The sequence below is a fragment of the Aethalodelphis obliquidens genome, unplaced genomic scaffold (assembly GCF_003676395.1).
Source record: "Aethalodelphis obliquidens isolate GAN/ISIS:26980383/991018 unplaced genomic scaffold, ASM367639v1 scaffold62, whole genome shotgun sequence".
In the NCBI taxonomy this organism is placed as follows: domain Eukaryota; kingdom Metazoa; phylum Chordata; class Mammalia; order Artiodactyla; family Delphinidae; genus Aethalodelphis; species Aethalodelphis obliquidens.
This window is the reverse complement of record NW_020838006.1, coordinates 9,766,078-9,783,134: the sequence shown is the minus strand read 5'-3', so window position 1 is coordinate 9,783,134 and position 17,057 is coordinate 9,766,078. Positions and strand designations below refer to the sequence as shown.

Here is a 17,057-nt window from a genome sequence, read left to right as displayed (position 1 = left end):
CAGTTGCTCTGCGGCTTGTGGGATCTTCCGAGACCAGGGCTTGAACCCGTGTGCCCTGTATTGGCAGGCGGACTCTTAACCACTGCGCCACCAGGGAAGCCCTGGTCACTGTTTTAAAACTTTGCTAGCTAGGTGAAGGATACTATCTTTTGTTTATTTTTCTTTCATTTCTTTGATTATTAGTGTTATCATGTTTATTGGTCATTTTCTGCTTATTCATATTTTTTCTACTTATTTCTTTTATTTATTAGAACTGCTAACCCTTTGTCACATGTTGCACATTTTCCCATTTGTTTGCCTTTCAGTGGTATTATTATTACCATTATTTTTTAAGTCTTAGAAAATCTTTCATGAAGTCAAACAGCAATATTTTCCTTTGTGGTCTCCTTCTCCATAAAATTATTAGTTTTTAAATCACCTGTATTTTCTTCAGACATTTTCATTGTTTCATTTTTACATTTAAGCTTTAGTCCATCTAAAGTTTATCTTAATATACAGAATGACATAGGAATCCAGTTTGTATGTTTGCTTTTTTTTTTTTAACCCAAGTGGCTTTCAGTAGTTCTAATGCTATTTACTCAATAATTCATCTTTTCTTTGAAGAATTTTAAAACATGCTTTATGGGTTAATTGATTAATTTTATGAAAAACACTCACCATGGATCCATACCTCACGCTGTAAGCCAAAATAAATTCCAGATGGGTCTAGGAGTTAAATTTGGAGTTAAATTTAAGAACTAAGAAGAAAATGTAATTCCTTACTTTTCCAACTCTTTAAGGGAAGAGAAGTTTGAATCAACTTTAATAAGTAAGATATGCTCTAACTGCAATGCTGTTAGGGCTTTGGGCAAGCAGATACCAAGGTGTTTATGCTCTTTGACCTAGTAATTCTGACTTGAGGAGGCTACCTTAAGGAAATGGTTCAGAAAGAGGGAAAATAAGTAATGTGTCTAAAGAATCTAGTCCCCGCGAAGGATTTATAATGTTTAAAAGTTGGGCACGACCAAATTCCCCCAGACAGAGAAAGTACTACACAGCCCATGGTGTTTTGACCTGGGGGTAGACTGTGACACTATCATATTTGACAGTTTTGTGCACTCAGTTTCTGTGCATTGATAAGCTGGTAGAAAAGCAGACTCCCAGATAGCTTGCACATACTTCTTCAATATGTAAAAGACTTGTATATGTTCATTTAAGAGATTGGAATAGGATTTGAAGGTTATTATTCAAGAAATATTAAGTATCTCCCACATCAAACTTAGCCCCTGCCATAAAGTACATTCAAGTTGGAGTAAAAGACATTTACACAAATAATTACAATACAGTGTGACAAATGTTATATAATAAAAGTATGCATGAGTGCAGGAGCACGTAGGAGCTTGGTTAGATGGAAGAACTGGGAGGGTGGGGGGAGGGGTGGATGGTTTAGGAAAGGATTTACAGAGGGTGAAAAAATGAAATCTCACTGCTGTTTCAATTTGGTTTCATGAGCACCCTCATTACTAGTCAGGTTGAGTATCTTTTCATATGTTATGAACTACCTAGTACTGTTCTTTGCCCATTTAACTTTTGGAATATTGGTCTCTTTTTTTTTTGGCTGCACCGTGTGGCTTGCAGGATCTTAGTTCCCAACCAGGGATTGAACCTGGGCCCTGGCAGTGAAAGCGCCAAGTCCTAACTGGACAACCAGGGAATTCCCGGATGCTATTATTTCTTAATTTCCTGTTTTTTGGTTGTTCAGTGCTAATGTACAGAAATACCACTGATTTTTGTATATTGATACTTATCCTACAACCTTGCTGAACGTACTTAGTTCTGATAGTTTTTTGGTAGATTCTTTAGGATTTTCTATATACAAATTTTGTAAATAGAGATAGTTTTATGTCTTCCTTTCCAATCTGGGTGCCTTTTATTTCTTTCTTTTGCCCCATTGACCTGGCTAGAACCTCCAGTACTGTTGCATAGAAATGGCAGGAGCAGACATCCTTTTCTTGTTCCTGCTCCTAGAGGGAAAGCATTCAATCATTCACCATTAAGTATGATGTTAGCTTTAAATTTTTTGTAGGTGTCCTGTATCAGGTTGAGGAAGTTCCCTTCTATTCCTACTTTGTTGAGTGTTCTTATCATGAAGGAGTTTTGGATTTTGCCAAACACTTTTTCTGTATCTGTGAGATGATTATGTGAGTTTTGTCCCTTATACAGTTAATGTAATGTATATTACATTAATTGATTATCTGATGTTATATCAGGATTTGCATTCCTGTGAAAAATCCCACTTGGTCATAGTGTATAATTCTTTTTTATATGTTGCTGGATTCAGTTAGCTAATACTTTGTTGGGGATTCTTATGTTTGTATTCGTAAGATATGTTTGTAGTTTTCTCTTTTTTTGTCATATCTTTGCCTGGTTTTGGTATCTAGGTAATACTGGTCTCATAGAATGAGTCGGAAAGTGTTCCCACCTTTCCTATTTATTGGAAGAGTTTGTGAAGAATTGGTATTCTTTTAATGTTTGGTAGAATTCAGCAGTGATACAGTCTGGGCCTGGGGTTTTCTTTGTGGGTAGTTTTTTGGTTACTGATTTAATTTCTTTACTTATTATAGAACTATTCAGATTTTCTGTCTTGAGTCAGTTTTAGTGGTTTGTGTCTTTCTACGATTTTAGCCATTTCATCTTAAGTTGTTCAATTTATTGGCACAGAATCATTCATGGTATTCCTTTATAATCCTTTTTTTATTTCTGTAGGATCAGTGGTAATTCCGGGGGCAGGGGTGACTTTTGTACTTAGTTTTTAAGGCTGTAGGTTTGGGCAGGTAGCAGATTGGGACGAGGAAGAGCAATTTGGGAAGAGAAAGGGGCAAGGGCAGTGATAGAGAAGCAAGCAAAAACATGACATGTTTGGGCATCTCTACGTAGTTTTCCATGCCTAGAGTTTCCAGGCATAAAGGGTACTAACAAGAAGTGAAGCCAGAAAAATAGGCAGATATAGGGTGAAGGCAACTCTTGGGCTGTCCTAGTCATTTGTGCTTTATCCTATAAGCAGTGAAGGGTTATTTGTTTTGAGCAGGTGAGTGACATGATCAAATATACTTATTGGAAAGATAATTAGCAATGGAGTGGACATGGATTAGAGGAGTGGGCAGTATTGGAGGTAGGGAACCCTGTCTTTTTCTTGCAGGCTTCACCAAAGATTGCAGAAGGTAACCAGCTTCCTCTCTCATTCTCATATTTTTCTCCCAAGTCCCTTAAAGCTCAATAGGCCCATACATAGTCTGATTTCTATACTAAAATTTCAGATCATTTAACCAGCTAATTAGCTACTGTGTATATAAAAGTTGCTCATTTCTTAACGATTTTCCATCTCAGTTTAACCACTTGCAACACTTCTATTCCTTAAAACACTTCTACTTCCTTTAAGAAAGGGAACCTTCCTTTCCACCAGCATCCTGCTTAAATTGTGAAACCAGTCTTGATACAATCACTGTGGACAAGGAAACTCGTATTGGATAGGCCTAGGACACATGCCCATCCCTACTGCCAAGTGAAGCAGTGTAGTGTGATGGGCAGTCCTACCCAAACTCCAGAGAGAGGGACAGTTGAGATGAGATATGACGGCCTGATCTAAGAATGTAGTTCACTTTAACATTTATTGGATGTTTTCCATTTTCATACTCTCATAAACTTAAAGAAGTTCATAATAGAATAAAATAGTTACACTCCTTTCCCATGTCTTTTCTATTTAGGGAGAAGAATAGTGTTTTTATACTCAAATAGAAGATAATGTTACTATTATTTACATAATTTTACTTATTAGATAATTTGGGGAACTAGTTCATAATTTTTCTCACATTTGGATGGTGAAAATAAGTTTCCAAAACATTTAAAATATATATAATTTCACATTTTAAAATATTTGAGAATGTTAGAGTAGAAAAGAGGTTAACTAATTTAGCCTCATTATTTTATAGATGTTTTCATGGTTTTTAATGTCTATGTTTTTTCATTTTGTTCTGTATTTCTTCTCTTTTTTATTTAATTAAGTGAGGGAGTCTAACCAAACCTGATATTTTTGTGAAATGAATTTTAAAATTGTTTCTCAATTTTGGAAGGAGAATTCTAAGCATTAAGTTGCTTTTTCATGGATTTTTTTTCCCTGTAGGTTAATTGCTTTCAAGTAATTAAAAAGTGCTTATACACTTGACTTCACAAATTAAAGATTGTCTTCCAAGTTTTTAGGTATATTTTCTTTCTTTTAGAGTTCCCATCTTCCTAGCAAGAAGAAAATAAAAAGACAGCTCTTTATAAGCCAAATGGTTCTTTTTGTCCCATCCAACTGCTTGAGCCTCAGGTGTGAACCACCTACGAAAGATCCCATGTTCTTTCTCTGGTTCTTCCTTGCATCTGTTTTTTCAGAATCCTGTCTATGTTTACATCTGCTCCCTGAAGGCAAAGAGCTTAGAAGTATCTCAGAATGAATTTTATGTTAATCCATTTACAACATTCTGTCATTAGCATTCTGCTTTATACCCTCATTTAACAAAAATCTTTTCCTTTTTGTATGCATATAAAAGTTTCCTTCTAGCTTGTTTTAAAGTCATTTGAAGATCTTGTTCTCACTAACACAGGGATATGATAATATTTGCATTTTTAATTCCTTTTACCAGAGTGGGAGACCATGACTGAGAATGAGGAGGTGACATCAAAGTCAAGCCTATCTCAAAGAGCAGATTCTCAGAAAGGAGCATCAAAAAGACTTCAAGGAAGTGTTCCCCAGGTTCTTGACTTTGAGGAAGAGTATGAATGGCAAGTTTTAGCAAGTCAGTGGGGAAATGAAACAAGGGAAAGAGATACACTGAAGAAAGGTTCCCTGTGTGAACGAGAAAAGAAGAAAAGGACTCCACCAGAAAAACGAGGCCAAAAGTGGAAGGAATTTGGAGAAAGCTTAACTTCAGATTCAGCTTTTTCTGAAAGTTTAATAGGCACTGAAGGAAAGAAGCTTTATAAATGTGATATATGTTGTAAACATTTCAATAAAATCTCTCATCTTATAAACCATCGGAGGATCCACACTGGGGAGAAACCTCATAAATGTAAAGAGTGTGGAAAAGGCTTTATTCAGCGCTCAAGCCTTCTAATGCATTTACGGAACCATTCTGGGGAGAAACCTTATAAATGTAATGAATGTGGGAAAGCCTTCTCTCAAAGTGCTTACCTTCTAAACCATCAGAGAATCCACACTGGGGAGAAACCTTATAAATGTAAGGAGTGTGGAAAGGGCTTCTATAGGCACTCAGGCCTTATTATACATCTAAGGCGCCATTCTGGAGAGAGACCTTATAAATGTAATGAGTGTGGCAAAGTTTTCTCTCAAAATGCTTACCTCATTGATCACCAGAGGCTCCACAAAGGAGAAGAACCTTATAAATGTAACAAGTGTCAGAAAGCTTTCATTCTGAAGAAGAGCCTCATTCTGCACCAGAGAATCCACTCTGGGGAAAAACCCTATAAATGTGACGAATGTGGAAAAACCTTTGCCCAGACCACTTACCTTGTTGACCATCAGCGGCTCCACAGCACAGAGAACCCATATAAATGTAAAGAATGTGGAAAAGTTTTCATTCGAAGCAAAAGCCTCCTCTTACACCAGAGAGTTCACACAGAAAAGAAGACCTTTGGTTGTAAAAAATGTGGGAAGATTTTCACTTCTAAGTCAAGCCTCATTGACCATAAGAGGATGCATAGCAGAGAGAAGCCTTATAAATGTACTGAATGTGGGAAAGCCTTTACTCAGAGTGCTTACCTTTTTGACCATCAGAGACTCCACAATGGGGAGAAGCCCTACGAATGTAATGAATGTGGGAAAGTTTTCATTCTGAAAAAGAGCCTCATTTTACATCAAAGGTTCCACACAGGAGAGAATCTCTATGAATGTAAAGACTGTGGCAAGGTCTTTGGTTCTAACAGAAACCTCATTGACCACGAGAGACTCCACAATGGGGAAAAGCCCTATGAATGTCGAGAATGTGGAAAAACCTTCATTATGAGCAAGAGTTTCATGGTCCATCAGAAGCTCCATACACAGGAGAAAGCCTACAAATGTGAGGATTGTGGGAAGGCTTTCAGTTACAATTCAAGCCTGCTCGTACATCGGAGAATCCACACCGGGGAAAAGCCCTTTGAATGCAGTGAGTGTGGTAGAGCTTTCAGCTCTAACAGAAACCTCATTGAACATAAGAGAATCCACAGTGGTGAGAAACCCTATGAGTGTAATGAGTGTGGCAAATGCTTCATTCTGAAGAAAAGCCTCATTGGCCATCAGAGGATTCACACAAGGGAAAAGTCTTATAAATGTAATGACTGTGGGAAAGTCTTCAGTTACCGCTCAAACCTTATAGCCCATCAGAGAATCCACACTGGTGAGAAGCCCTATGCATGTAATGAGTGTGGGAAGGGCTTTACTTACAACAGAAATCTTATTGAACATCAAAGAATTCACAGTGGGGAAAAAACCTATGAATGTCATATATGTAGAAAAGTCCTTACCTCTAGTAGAAATCTTATGGTACATCAAAGAATCCATACGGGAGAGAAACCTTATAAATGTAATGAGTGTGGAAAAGACTTCAGTCAGAATAAAAACCTTGTTGTACATCAGAGAATGCACACTGGGGAAAAACCATATGAGTGTGAGAAGTGTAGAAAATCTTTTACTTCTAAGAGGAATTTAGTTGGCCACCAGAGAATCCACACAGGGGAGAAACCATATGGGTGTAATGATTGTAGTAAAGTTTTTAGGCAAAGAAAAAACCTTACTGTACATCAGAAAATTCATACAGATGAAAAAAACTGTGAATGTGATGAGTCTGAAAAAGAATTCTCTCAGAGTTCAAACCTTCATCTTCAACAAAAAGTCCATTCTGTGGAGGAATTCCCTTGGCTCCAAAATGCCAATGAGTCCAAGACAGAGATTCAGAAAATCTAGTATCGTGTCAAATGGAATAGAATCCCTGCCTACTTAAGTAACTGTTGGATAAATGGCAGCATATGGTTTTTATAAGGAAAAAAAAATCATGATCACCCCTTTATAGACAAGTATGTTGCATGAGGAAGAAAGTTAATCTAGACTTTCAAGACTACAAAAACATAAGCCAAATTCTAGTTAAATACTCTGTCCCAAACCATTTGTTATGAACCTAGGAAAGGACCTTGGAACGATCAAAGATTCTGAAGAAATTGGGTTATGTTTTATAAGATGTAATGGTGTTATTGTAAATGATAGCAAAAATATCTTGGTATTAAAAAGTGTACATTTTTGAAAAGGTATATATACACTGTACATTTTAAAGATAGTATTACTGCTAGAGAAAGTCTCTACAGATGGTATGATTAAGACATATCAAACATGGAGTTGGATGGGCAAGAGTCTGCTGTTTGAGGACAACTTAAGTACACTGGATTTGGAATCAGAAAAGAGAGGTTTGGGTCCTGGCTCTTTCTTTTACTAGCTCTGTGATGTTATTAAGTCAGCCTCTAAGTCTCAGTTTCTCTGTCAATCAAATATTGGTATAATGCCTACTTCATAGTGTTGTTGTGAGCATTCAGTAAAAGGATCATGTGAAAGTACTTTATGAAACAATTTAGTTGTCAATAAAGTTGGATAAAAGAACATGATCTAGAACAAAATCTAGAACATGGCATAATGTAATGTTTGTTCATTAAGTTAATATTAGGACTTAATGCACCTCAAAAGATTCATTTTTATAGTAAGAGGAAGTATGGTGGATAGCTAACTTTGGAATTTTGTACTTTAAAAAGACCTTTTTAAAACAGCTTTTTAAATGTCTAAGGGAGATAATAGATAATATATTAGTTTTAATGGAAAAAATATTGGCTTATTAAATAGTGTGTCCAGCTATTAATATGATGCCAAGAAAAAGAATTTATTTTTCAACCTTTGGATTTTAAAAACTAGCGGACGTAGAGTATCAAAATGGAAGGACAGTCCTATGTTGCTTTCCTTGTCGACAGGAAAAAATCCTTAACCCCAGCCCTTGAGCTGATTATCCGTGCTACTGTCATTCTGAATTCTAATCAGCATTTCATCATTATTGACATACAAATAGCTTGTTACTTAAGAAACAACATTCTGTCCCAGCATTCAACTTACTACATAAGTTTTTTTACACAGAGCCAAGCCCTTCAAAGCTCTGATTAAACCAATTCAGAATCCACCTCTGAGTGGTCAGGCCCATTTACTCCCAGTGAACCAATCATTCATTCAGTCTGTACCCTTTTGTACATTTGTAAATTTATTTCTTCCTATAGTCTTTATTTGATAATTTTATGTTGTAATTCTCAGAACTCCAGTTCTGTCACTGGAGTATAAATACCTTACTATTAGGATTGTGTTTTCTAATACTAGCAGCATTGAAGTGGTGTGTTGATTATAATAAGTGTTATTAATTCAACCCCAAAGTTCCTTGAGGGCTGGTTCCTCAGACTGAAGGGACCAAGAGTGAAAACTGGAAGGGGTCCAGGTTAAAAGTCTGAAGACCCTATGAGTCAGATTCTGCCACTCTTCCTTGGACAAATGCCTTCATTTCTTGGAGCCTCGATTTCCTTATCTGTTAAACAGAAGGAAGAATATCTACCTCACCAAATTGTTATGAGGTAATGAATATGAAGATGCTTTATGTCCATACAGAAGAATCACCCCGGATTATGTAATAATTACACAGGGAAAGATGTAGTTTAACAATGAAGAGAGTTGGCATTTACCTCTTAATCAGTTTAACAAAATGTAACATTGCTAAGACTGAGACAACTCACATAATGTGCCTCTCCGCATGTAATGCAATAAAGCCAAAAGTATAACCTGAATTTATCAAGCTTCTTAGACCTGATTGCCAGTTTACAGGAAATACAGGAGGCAGAGGAACAAGATAAAACACACCATGAGAAACAAGTTTAAAACATGGGATATTGTGTAAGAAAACTACTGGGAGACTCCCCTGGCGGTCCAGTGGTTAGGACTCCTTGCTTTCACTGCTGAGGGCGCAGGTTTGATCTCTGGTCGGGGAACTAAGATCCCACAAGGCAAGCGGCCCGGCTATAAAAGAAAAACAAAAAGAAAACTGGATTCTTCAAAAAGATACGGTGAAAAAGGGAGGGGTGATAATTGTTGATGCTGGGTGAATATTGAGAGTTCATTGTACTGCTTTTGTATATGTATGAAATTTTCCATAATGAAGGTATAAAAAGTGGAGGAGAAGGTTGTTTTTAAAAGATACTAAAGAGCCATAAGATACTGAGCCAGGAATAGACGCACAGATGCCCAATGGATTTTTGACAGGTGCAAAAGCAATTCAGTAGAGGAGAGATAGCCTTTCAACAAATGCTGCTGCCATTTTTGCCATAGGCAAAAAATAAAAATCACAGCAGGAACTAAGACTAAGCAAAGAATTCTTAGACATATCAAAAGCATGCTCCGTAAAAGGAAAAAAATGATAAGTTGAACCTCGTCAAAATAATTTTCTCTCCAAAAGACTCTTTAAAGAGAATGAAAAAGCATTACAGACTGGGAGAAAATATTTGCAAATCATATATGCAACACAGCACTTGTATCTAGACTAAAGAATTCTCAAAACTCAGCAGTAATAAATAGATCCAATTAGAAAATGGGCAAAAGACATGAACAGATATTTATGGCATATGAAAAGACGTTCAACATCATTAGCCATTAGGGAAATGCAAGTTAAAAATCTGCACAGCTATCAGCTTTTTAAAAAAAGTTTTAACACCAAATGCTGGCAAGGATGCAAAGGAACGGAATCTTTTACATTGCCAGGAATGAGAAATGTTACAGCCACTCGGGGGAATAATTTGGCAGTTTCCTATAAAACCAAACATGCACTTGCCATATACCCAGTATTTGCACTCCTGAGCATTTATCCCAGAGAAATGAAAACTTGTGTTCACAAAAAAACCTGTATGTGACTGTTAAAAGCAGTTTTATTTGTAATAGTCAAGATCTGACTGGTGGTTAAAACAAATATCCTTCAACAGGTGGTTAAAACAAACTGCAGTATATCTATACCATGTAATACTACTCTGCAATAAAATGGAATGTCCTATTGATACCTGCAGTGACTCAAGTGTATTCCACGAGAATTATGCTGAGTGAAAAAAATCCAATCTGAAATGTATGGCCAGATTTATATAATATTCTAAAATGACAAAAGTATACAGATGAAAGTATACAGATTAGTGGTTGCCAGAGGTTGGGAATAGTGGGAGGGAGCAGGGGAAGAGGGAGGGGTAGCACTTAGGGAGGCCTTGGTGGTGTTGGAACAGTTGTGTATCTTGATTGTGATGGTGGTTACACAAATCTACACGTGATAAAATGACAAAGTGTACACACACATTGTACCAGTATCAATTTCCTGATTTTTTAAAATATTAAACTATGTAAGATGCACCCATTGGGGGAAACTAGTTGAAGGGTATTATCTTTGCAACTTTCTGTGAATCTGTAAATTCAAAATAAAAAGCAAAACTGAAAAGCCGTACCAAATAAAGTGTGTGAAACTGATTTGGAAAAACAAAATTATGAAATATATATTTTAGGACAGTTGGAAATTTGAAAATGGTTATTAGATAGTTTCACGGAATTATTGTTAATTTTCCTACCTGTAATGATGGTATTGTTAGTTTGGAGATTATTCTTATTACTGAAGGATGCATATCGAAGTATTTGGAATGAAGGGTTTTGATGATTACAACTTAAAAAAATGTCTTCAGTATATAGAGAGGTAAGGCAAACATAGCAAAGTGTTAATTGTTGAGTACAGAAGGAGGATACAGGCATTCGTTGTACCATTCTCTGTACTGTTTGATATTTCCAGAACATTTAGGGCAAAATTATCAGGGTCTTCCACAGATGGATGCTTTGTAGCTTCAGGCTGTCGGGTGCGCGCCTCGGTTAAGTGGCCTTACCCGACCCAGGGATGCCCCGCGCTCTGAGGCTCAGTTCCCCAATCCACCTGCACTCTTCCTCTAAGCGCTTTTGCCCCCATCACTGGTCGGTAGCGATATTGGACACCCAACGAGAAGACAGCACCTCCGAGATTCCTAGAGAGGCTGGCCTGGCGACTTGGGGAGCCGGAAGCCCATCCCCAGGCACTTCCTGTCCGGTCATTGTTCTCGCGCCGGTAGGCGCAGGGGTCGCGGCCGCTTGCCTTCTGCTCCAGAGCCCGCGAGCTCCGGCCGGGCTTCTTCTCCGCGCATGGTGAGCGGGGTTGGCGTGGCCTGGGCGCGAACGTCGGTGGCGAGGGAGGGGCCATCCCAGGGTCCGCTAGCCCCGTCCTCCCCTCGGGTATACAGCCCTGTCTGTCCGGAGGCGGCTCCGCGCCCCGCCACCTCGGAAACTCGGCTCTCGCCTACTTATGGGGGCCTAGCCCGCGGGAGGTTGGACACGGACCGCCCAAGGGGCCAGGGTCGACCCCACAACAGGGCTGCGTGGGGCCTGGAGAAGGAGGAGATGCGTTGCCACGTTTGGAACTAGGGAAAGGACATTGAAAGGAAACCCTTGTTAGGAGACTTTGCTCTCTAGGGCTGGAGGCCGATTAGAGTTTGATCAGCAGTCTGATGACAATACTCAAAGTAGGCAATCTTGCGTATAGATAGGTGAAACGAGTGTTAAGGGCCTTCCTCCCTGGTAGAATTCAGCTAGTCATGGAAAGAATAATTCTCCAGAATTAAGATGTGTTGCAGGACTGAAAATATTGCATTATTGAAGAGATGCAGTGTATACAATAAGTTGCCAGTACGTTAATGTAGGATAAAGTATGTGATCACTTCAGTAGCAGCAAAAAGGGACTTAATGAAATGTAGCACTTTTTTCCCTAATAAGACATCTAAAGGGAAATAGGAAAATTTCAGTTTCTTCATAATCAACTAAAATGGTAAGGTTATTTTACTCACAAATCAAAAAAAAATCTGTTGGCTTGGCTATGATACAGGGGTACTGTTAAGTTGTTGGTGGTATGATTTGGTGCAGTCCTTTTAGAAAGCAATTTGGGGAACTTCCCTGGTGGTCCAGTGGTTAAAATTCCTCGCTCCCAATGCAGGGGGCCCGGGTTGATCCCTGGTCAGGGAACTAGATCCTGCATGCTGCAACTAAAAGATGTGCATGTTGCAATGAAGACCCGGCGCAGCCAAATAAATAAATATTTTAAAAAATAAAATAGAAAAAAAAAAGCAATTTGGCAATACATGTCACTCATAAAATCCTTCAATCAGTAATCCCACTATTGTAAAGGAATAATTCAGCAGCAGAAAAAAACTATTTGCATGAAAAGAATCTTAACAATTATTAAGAAAATAAACTGGAAACAAAAGTCCTTTTACTAAAGCAGTGGCTAATAAATAGGGGCTGGGGACTTCCCTGGTGGCACAGTGGTTAGGGGGCCCGGGTTTGATCCCTGGTCAGGGAATTAGATTCCACCTGCATGCCGCAACTAAGAGTTTTCATGACACAACTAAGGAATCAGCGAGCCACAACTAAGACCTGGCACAACCAAATAAATAAATACTTTAAAATAAATAAATAGGGGCTGGTTAAGTAAATTATAATGTAGTTGTAACTTAGAGTACCATGGTAGAAGGAGGTGGTGCTGTATGTACTTATATTGAAACATCTACCTAAGACTATTGTGAAACATAGAAATTGAGTTCAAAAAGCAAACAGTTCAGGTTGTAGTCTTTTGTTCATGCTATTGTCCTTGGTGATTAAAAAAAAACAACCAAGCAAACGAAAAACTTTGCATTGTAATGTCCTTTCTTAAAAAGAAACCATAGGGGCTTCCCTGGTGGCGCAGTGGTTGGGGGTCCGCCTGCCGATGCGGGGGACGCGGGTTCGTGCCCCGGTCTGGGAGGATCCCGCGTGCCGCGGAGTGGCTGGGCCCGTGGGCCGTGGCCGCTGGGCCTGTGTGTCCGGAGCCGGTGCTCCGCGGCGGGAGAGGCCACAGCAGTGAGAGGCCCGCGTACCGCAAAAACAAAACAAAACAAAAAAAAAAAACAAACAAACAAAAAAAAGAAACCATAGTTAAGAAGTTTAAGTCATAATTGTCAGTATGGTTGGAGGTTTTTTCCTTAAAAGAAGTATCTTAAATTCTTTAATAAACAGCGATTATCTCTTTGGAGATGAACAGGGGTAATTTTTCTTAATCATTTTCTGTATTTTTTAAGTTTTTATAATTAAAATATATTAACTTTATAATCAGAGGGAAAATCAATAAATATTATATAAAGGTGTTTGTAATGTGATTATTATGGGGATAAATTGCTTGTATACATTACAACTCCTTCCATCCTCTTGAGGAGTAGAGCAGACCCTGTAGCGGTAGTGGCTGCTGCCTAGACACTGGTGAAATTGGCTTGTGGGCTTGGTGGCATCCAGGCAAACCTCTGCTCTACTGCTAACAGTGTTTTCTGATTTCTCAGTAGACATTACTCATCCTGGCCCCGGGAAGAAACTCAAGAAGAAGCTTTTGAGACTTAAAGATTAGATGGGGCTTGACTTCTGCTGGGCAGCCCCCAGCTATAGGAGTTACCCTCCTGAGCAGAGAGGATGACTACAGAATTGAGAGAGGCCATGACCCTGGCCCCTTGGGGCCCAGTGACAGTGAAAAAGGAAGAGGAAGAGGAGGAAACCTTTGTGGGTCAGGCATCCAGCCAACAAGTGCATTCTGAAAACATCAAAGTCTGGGCTCCTGGGGAGTGTCCTCAGACAGGCCTCGATGTATCAGAACAGGAGGAAAAGGTAAACAATGGTCTGGGAGGAGGGAGGAAGGAGACAGCTAAAGATCTCAAGTGATTTCAGAGGGGACCCTATCCCTCTGCTCCCACATCTGTAGTCTTGTTGTCTGGTGAGGGCTCTGGCCTCTAGTCTTTTGCAGTATAATTGAAACATTATATTATTCTATTGATGTGACACTTGGTACTTTCTATAAACCAGTGCTTCTCAAACTGTGCTACAGTTTGCAATTACCTGGGGAGCTTCTTATCAAATCATGATACCCATGCCATACCTTATGTCAGTTAAACCAGTATCTCTGGGGGATGGGACCCAGACCTCTGTATTTAAAAAAAAACTCCTCAGGTGATTCCAGGCAGGATTTGATAACTCTAACCTGTACTTCTCAAACTTTAATATGCATAGGAATCACCAGGATGTGGGGGAGGGGATCTTGTTAAAATGCAGATTCTGATTCAGGAGGTCTGGGGTGTGGTCTGAGATTCTGCAGGTCTCACAAGCTCCCAGGTGATGGTGATTCTGCTGATCTGCAGACCACGATTTGAGTTTGTGAGGCTGTATGTTTTCAAACACACACCTTTCCGTCACTAGCCAAATGAGGCCTGAGGTTCCCCAAAGCCTCTCTGTAATAATATGATTAGAACCTTGCTTCTTTGATCTTTAGACCTTGGGAAAGTGTACTCTGGAGAATCTCCCCATATGCTCTCTTGTCTTGTGCTCTCACTGGCAAGTTAGGTTTGGGTGCTGAAGTGGACAATGAGATGAAATCAAAATGATCAGGAGGAAGGTAACAGGCTTGCTTCTCTGCCCACCCCACCTTGGGAATTAGGGAAGACTCTGGCTTCCTTTTCCTTTCTTTATCTTTAAATGTTTGGTATTTTTCTTTCTTTTTTTAAATTTTTTATTTTACGGTCTCCAAGAACGGGTGCTTATGTTCTCAACCTCAAAGCTATAATTGTACCATCTCCCAGTGACAGTCTCCTCATAAACCCACCTGTGCCTGCTTGTTTCTAGGGTCAGAACTTGTTCTGGGACATGGCTGTCATCCTGAAACCAACACAGGAGGCGTCTGCTGCATCAACCCCTGGCAGTTCCTCATTACCAGAGACTCTGGCCAAGAGGGAGCTACTGGAGACTCATGGGAGCATGACCTGTCTAGGTGAGATTCAACCTCAATTCAGAATCTGACCATTGAGGTTTCTCAAAATCTTTTCAGAGACTGGTGGTCTCGTCTCCTAACCTCAGCAACAGAGAGTATTGAGGTGTTGGAAGTGTCAGGGAGAGCTGGACAGAGGAATACTGAAAGATGCCTATGCATTTGTCACAGGAAATGGCTTATTTTGCACACAGTCTCAAGACACCAGACAAACACAGGTGAACTCCAAATTTACCTTTTAATCACATTTATTGTTCAGCAAGTTTCATATTTATTCACCCGTGTAGACACGTGTCCTCTTCAGTATGCTTCGTGTTTATTGTAGCTTGGTGAGCCTGCAAGAGAAGCTGGCTAAGGTAGGAAGGGTCACCTTTTGTGGTGATATTTTGAGGAAATGCCCTGGAGGTGTTCTGTTTTCATAGATCTTTGTGCAGATTCTAGAGGATTTTGAGCACTTGCGTCAGCCATGATGAGGTTTAAAGCTAGGTCTTTATGGAGGCTACTGATGGCTGGCTTATCACCTGGTTCTCTAAGCTGGGACTCAGGATGTGTCTGGCTAGCAGTGGCAGAAGCTTGCCTGTGAAGGAGTGACATGTAACTGTGGGTCAACAGTGTGGTAGCCATGAGTTCTGTGCTGTGGAAGCAATCCCTGGATGACTGCCAAGGCCCCTCTGGTACTCATATGCTATGAGTATAGGGCTGTGCCTGAATATCCTGAGCCTATTCTCCTCCCTAGCCAATTACTCAGGCATTTGCAAACCAAGTCAGTTTCTTAAACCAGTGTTGTAGGGAAGGCTAGGATTGCCACCTTTCATTTTCTTGTCTCTTCTTTAATTCCCCAAACTCTCAGCAGCTTCTGTTTCCCGCTTTCTGCTTTGTGCTCCATTGTCTCTGGAGCGTTCCCCTCTGTATCACTTCTTTTCTGTTTCCTTGCTTTATCAGTCAGTCATTTATAGTCTTAATTCCAGCAGCTGCCCCCATCCACCAGGAATGACCACTGTTTTCTTTCTCTGCTATTCCTAGCCAGGACTCATCTTTCTGCCAGCCATTTCTGTTGTAATAGGTAATGGCGAGGGACTTCCCTGGTGGTCCAGCAGTTAAGACTCTGAGCTCCCAATGCAGGGGGCCCGGGTTCAAACCCTGGTCAGGGAACTAGATCCCACAGGCCACAACTAAGCACCTGCATACCGCAACTAAAGACCCTGCACGCTGCAACGAAGATCCCATATGCCACAACGAAGACCCAGTGCAGCCAAATGAATAAATATTAAAAACATATATATATATATATATAGGTAATAGCGAGCTCACTGAGCTCTAGGAATTGAGAGGGAGTCACGAGTGTAGTTGCTGCCCTACCTCTGATAACTCTTTGACCTTGAGCAAATCCTTTCTCTTCTGGACGTCCATTTCCTATTCTATAAAGTGGGGTGCATTGATTCAGTAAATACAGGATTCGTTGGGGGCCTGCTTCCTGGGTGCCGGCAGTGTGACAGGTGCTAGGGATATAGCAGTGAGTAAGAACAGCCTTGCCCTTTTTTAGCTTCCATACAAGTGAAGGAGAACAGTTTCATCTTGATGATAAAATTGTATAATATACATGAAAGTACTTTGGAAATTTTGATGTTAATGTTTGTGAGTTTTATCTACAGTTTGGTATGTATTGATTAATATTGAATTTATTAAAGTTTATACATTTAAAGCCAAGTTTTTAAGCTTTTAAGCATAACTTATTTTTATGTCCTTTATACATCTAGAAAAATTCAGAATATTTCACAAACAAAAAATGTTTTTACATAAAAACCAGGAAAGGAAGGGTGGAGAGGCAGTAGGGGAAAGAGGTAACAGGGAGAAAGTAAGATAAGAAGGAAAAAAAGAAGATGTAATAGCAGTTTTAAACTGCAGGGAGAAAAGTGGAGTAGATTGAGAAATCAGAGCAGTAGTAATAGAAATAACCAGAAAAAGATTAGCCTTTCAGGGTTTTTTGTTGTTGTCGCATTCGGGGCTTTGCTGTATCCAGCGCTCAGGCATTCCCTTTCTCTGACATTGCCCTTCTTTCTGAATGACTGTGATGGCCTTAGCCTG

At 39.6% G+C, this 17,057-nt stretch overlaps 2 protein-coding genes across 9 annotated transcripts in view; both read left to right on the top strand.

Annotated features, from left to right (window-relative positions):
- The window catches only part of ZNF197 (zinc finger protein 197), a 63,695-nt gene extending 53,127 nt beyond the window's left edge, over positions 1-10,568 (top strand). For 4 of the 5 annotated variants that reach the window (XM_027088281.1, XM_027088280.1, XM_027088279.1 and 1 more), the window contains one exon: positions 4,665-10,568. In XM_027088281.1, the coding sequence (XP_026944082.1) occupies positions 4,665-6,982 (2,318 nt within the window). In that variant the 3' untranslated portion in view covers positions 6,983-10,568. The remainder of the gene's footprint in view (positions 1-4,664) is intronic. The other variant, XM_027088285.1, reaches the window with a different exon arrangement.
- Positions 10,569-11,178: 610 nt separating this feature from the next.
- Positions 11,179-17,057, top strand: part of ZNF35 (zinc finger protein 35) — a 45,157-nt gene continuing 39,278 nt past the window's right edge. For 3 of the 4 annotated variants that reach the window (XR_003429021.1, XR_003429022.1, XM_027088288.1), the window contains exons 1-3: positions 11,188-11,287; positions 13,504-13,822; positions 14,831-14,975. Coding sequence is in view for 2 of the 4 variants with exons in the window: in XM_027088288.1 (XP_026944089.1) it covers positions 13,631-13,822; positions 14,831-14,975 (337 nt within the window). In the remaining 2 variants the exon portion in view is untranslated. Of the gene's footprint in view, positions 11,288-13,503; positions 13,823-14,830; positions 14,976-17,057 lie in introns of all 4 variants that reach the window. The other variant, XM_027088287.1, reaches the window with a different exon arrangement.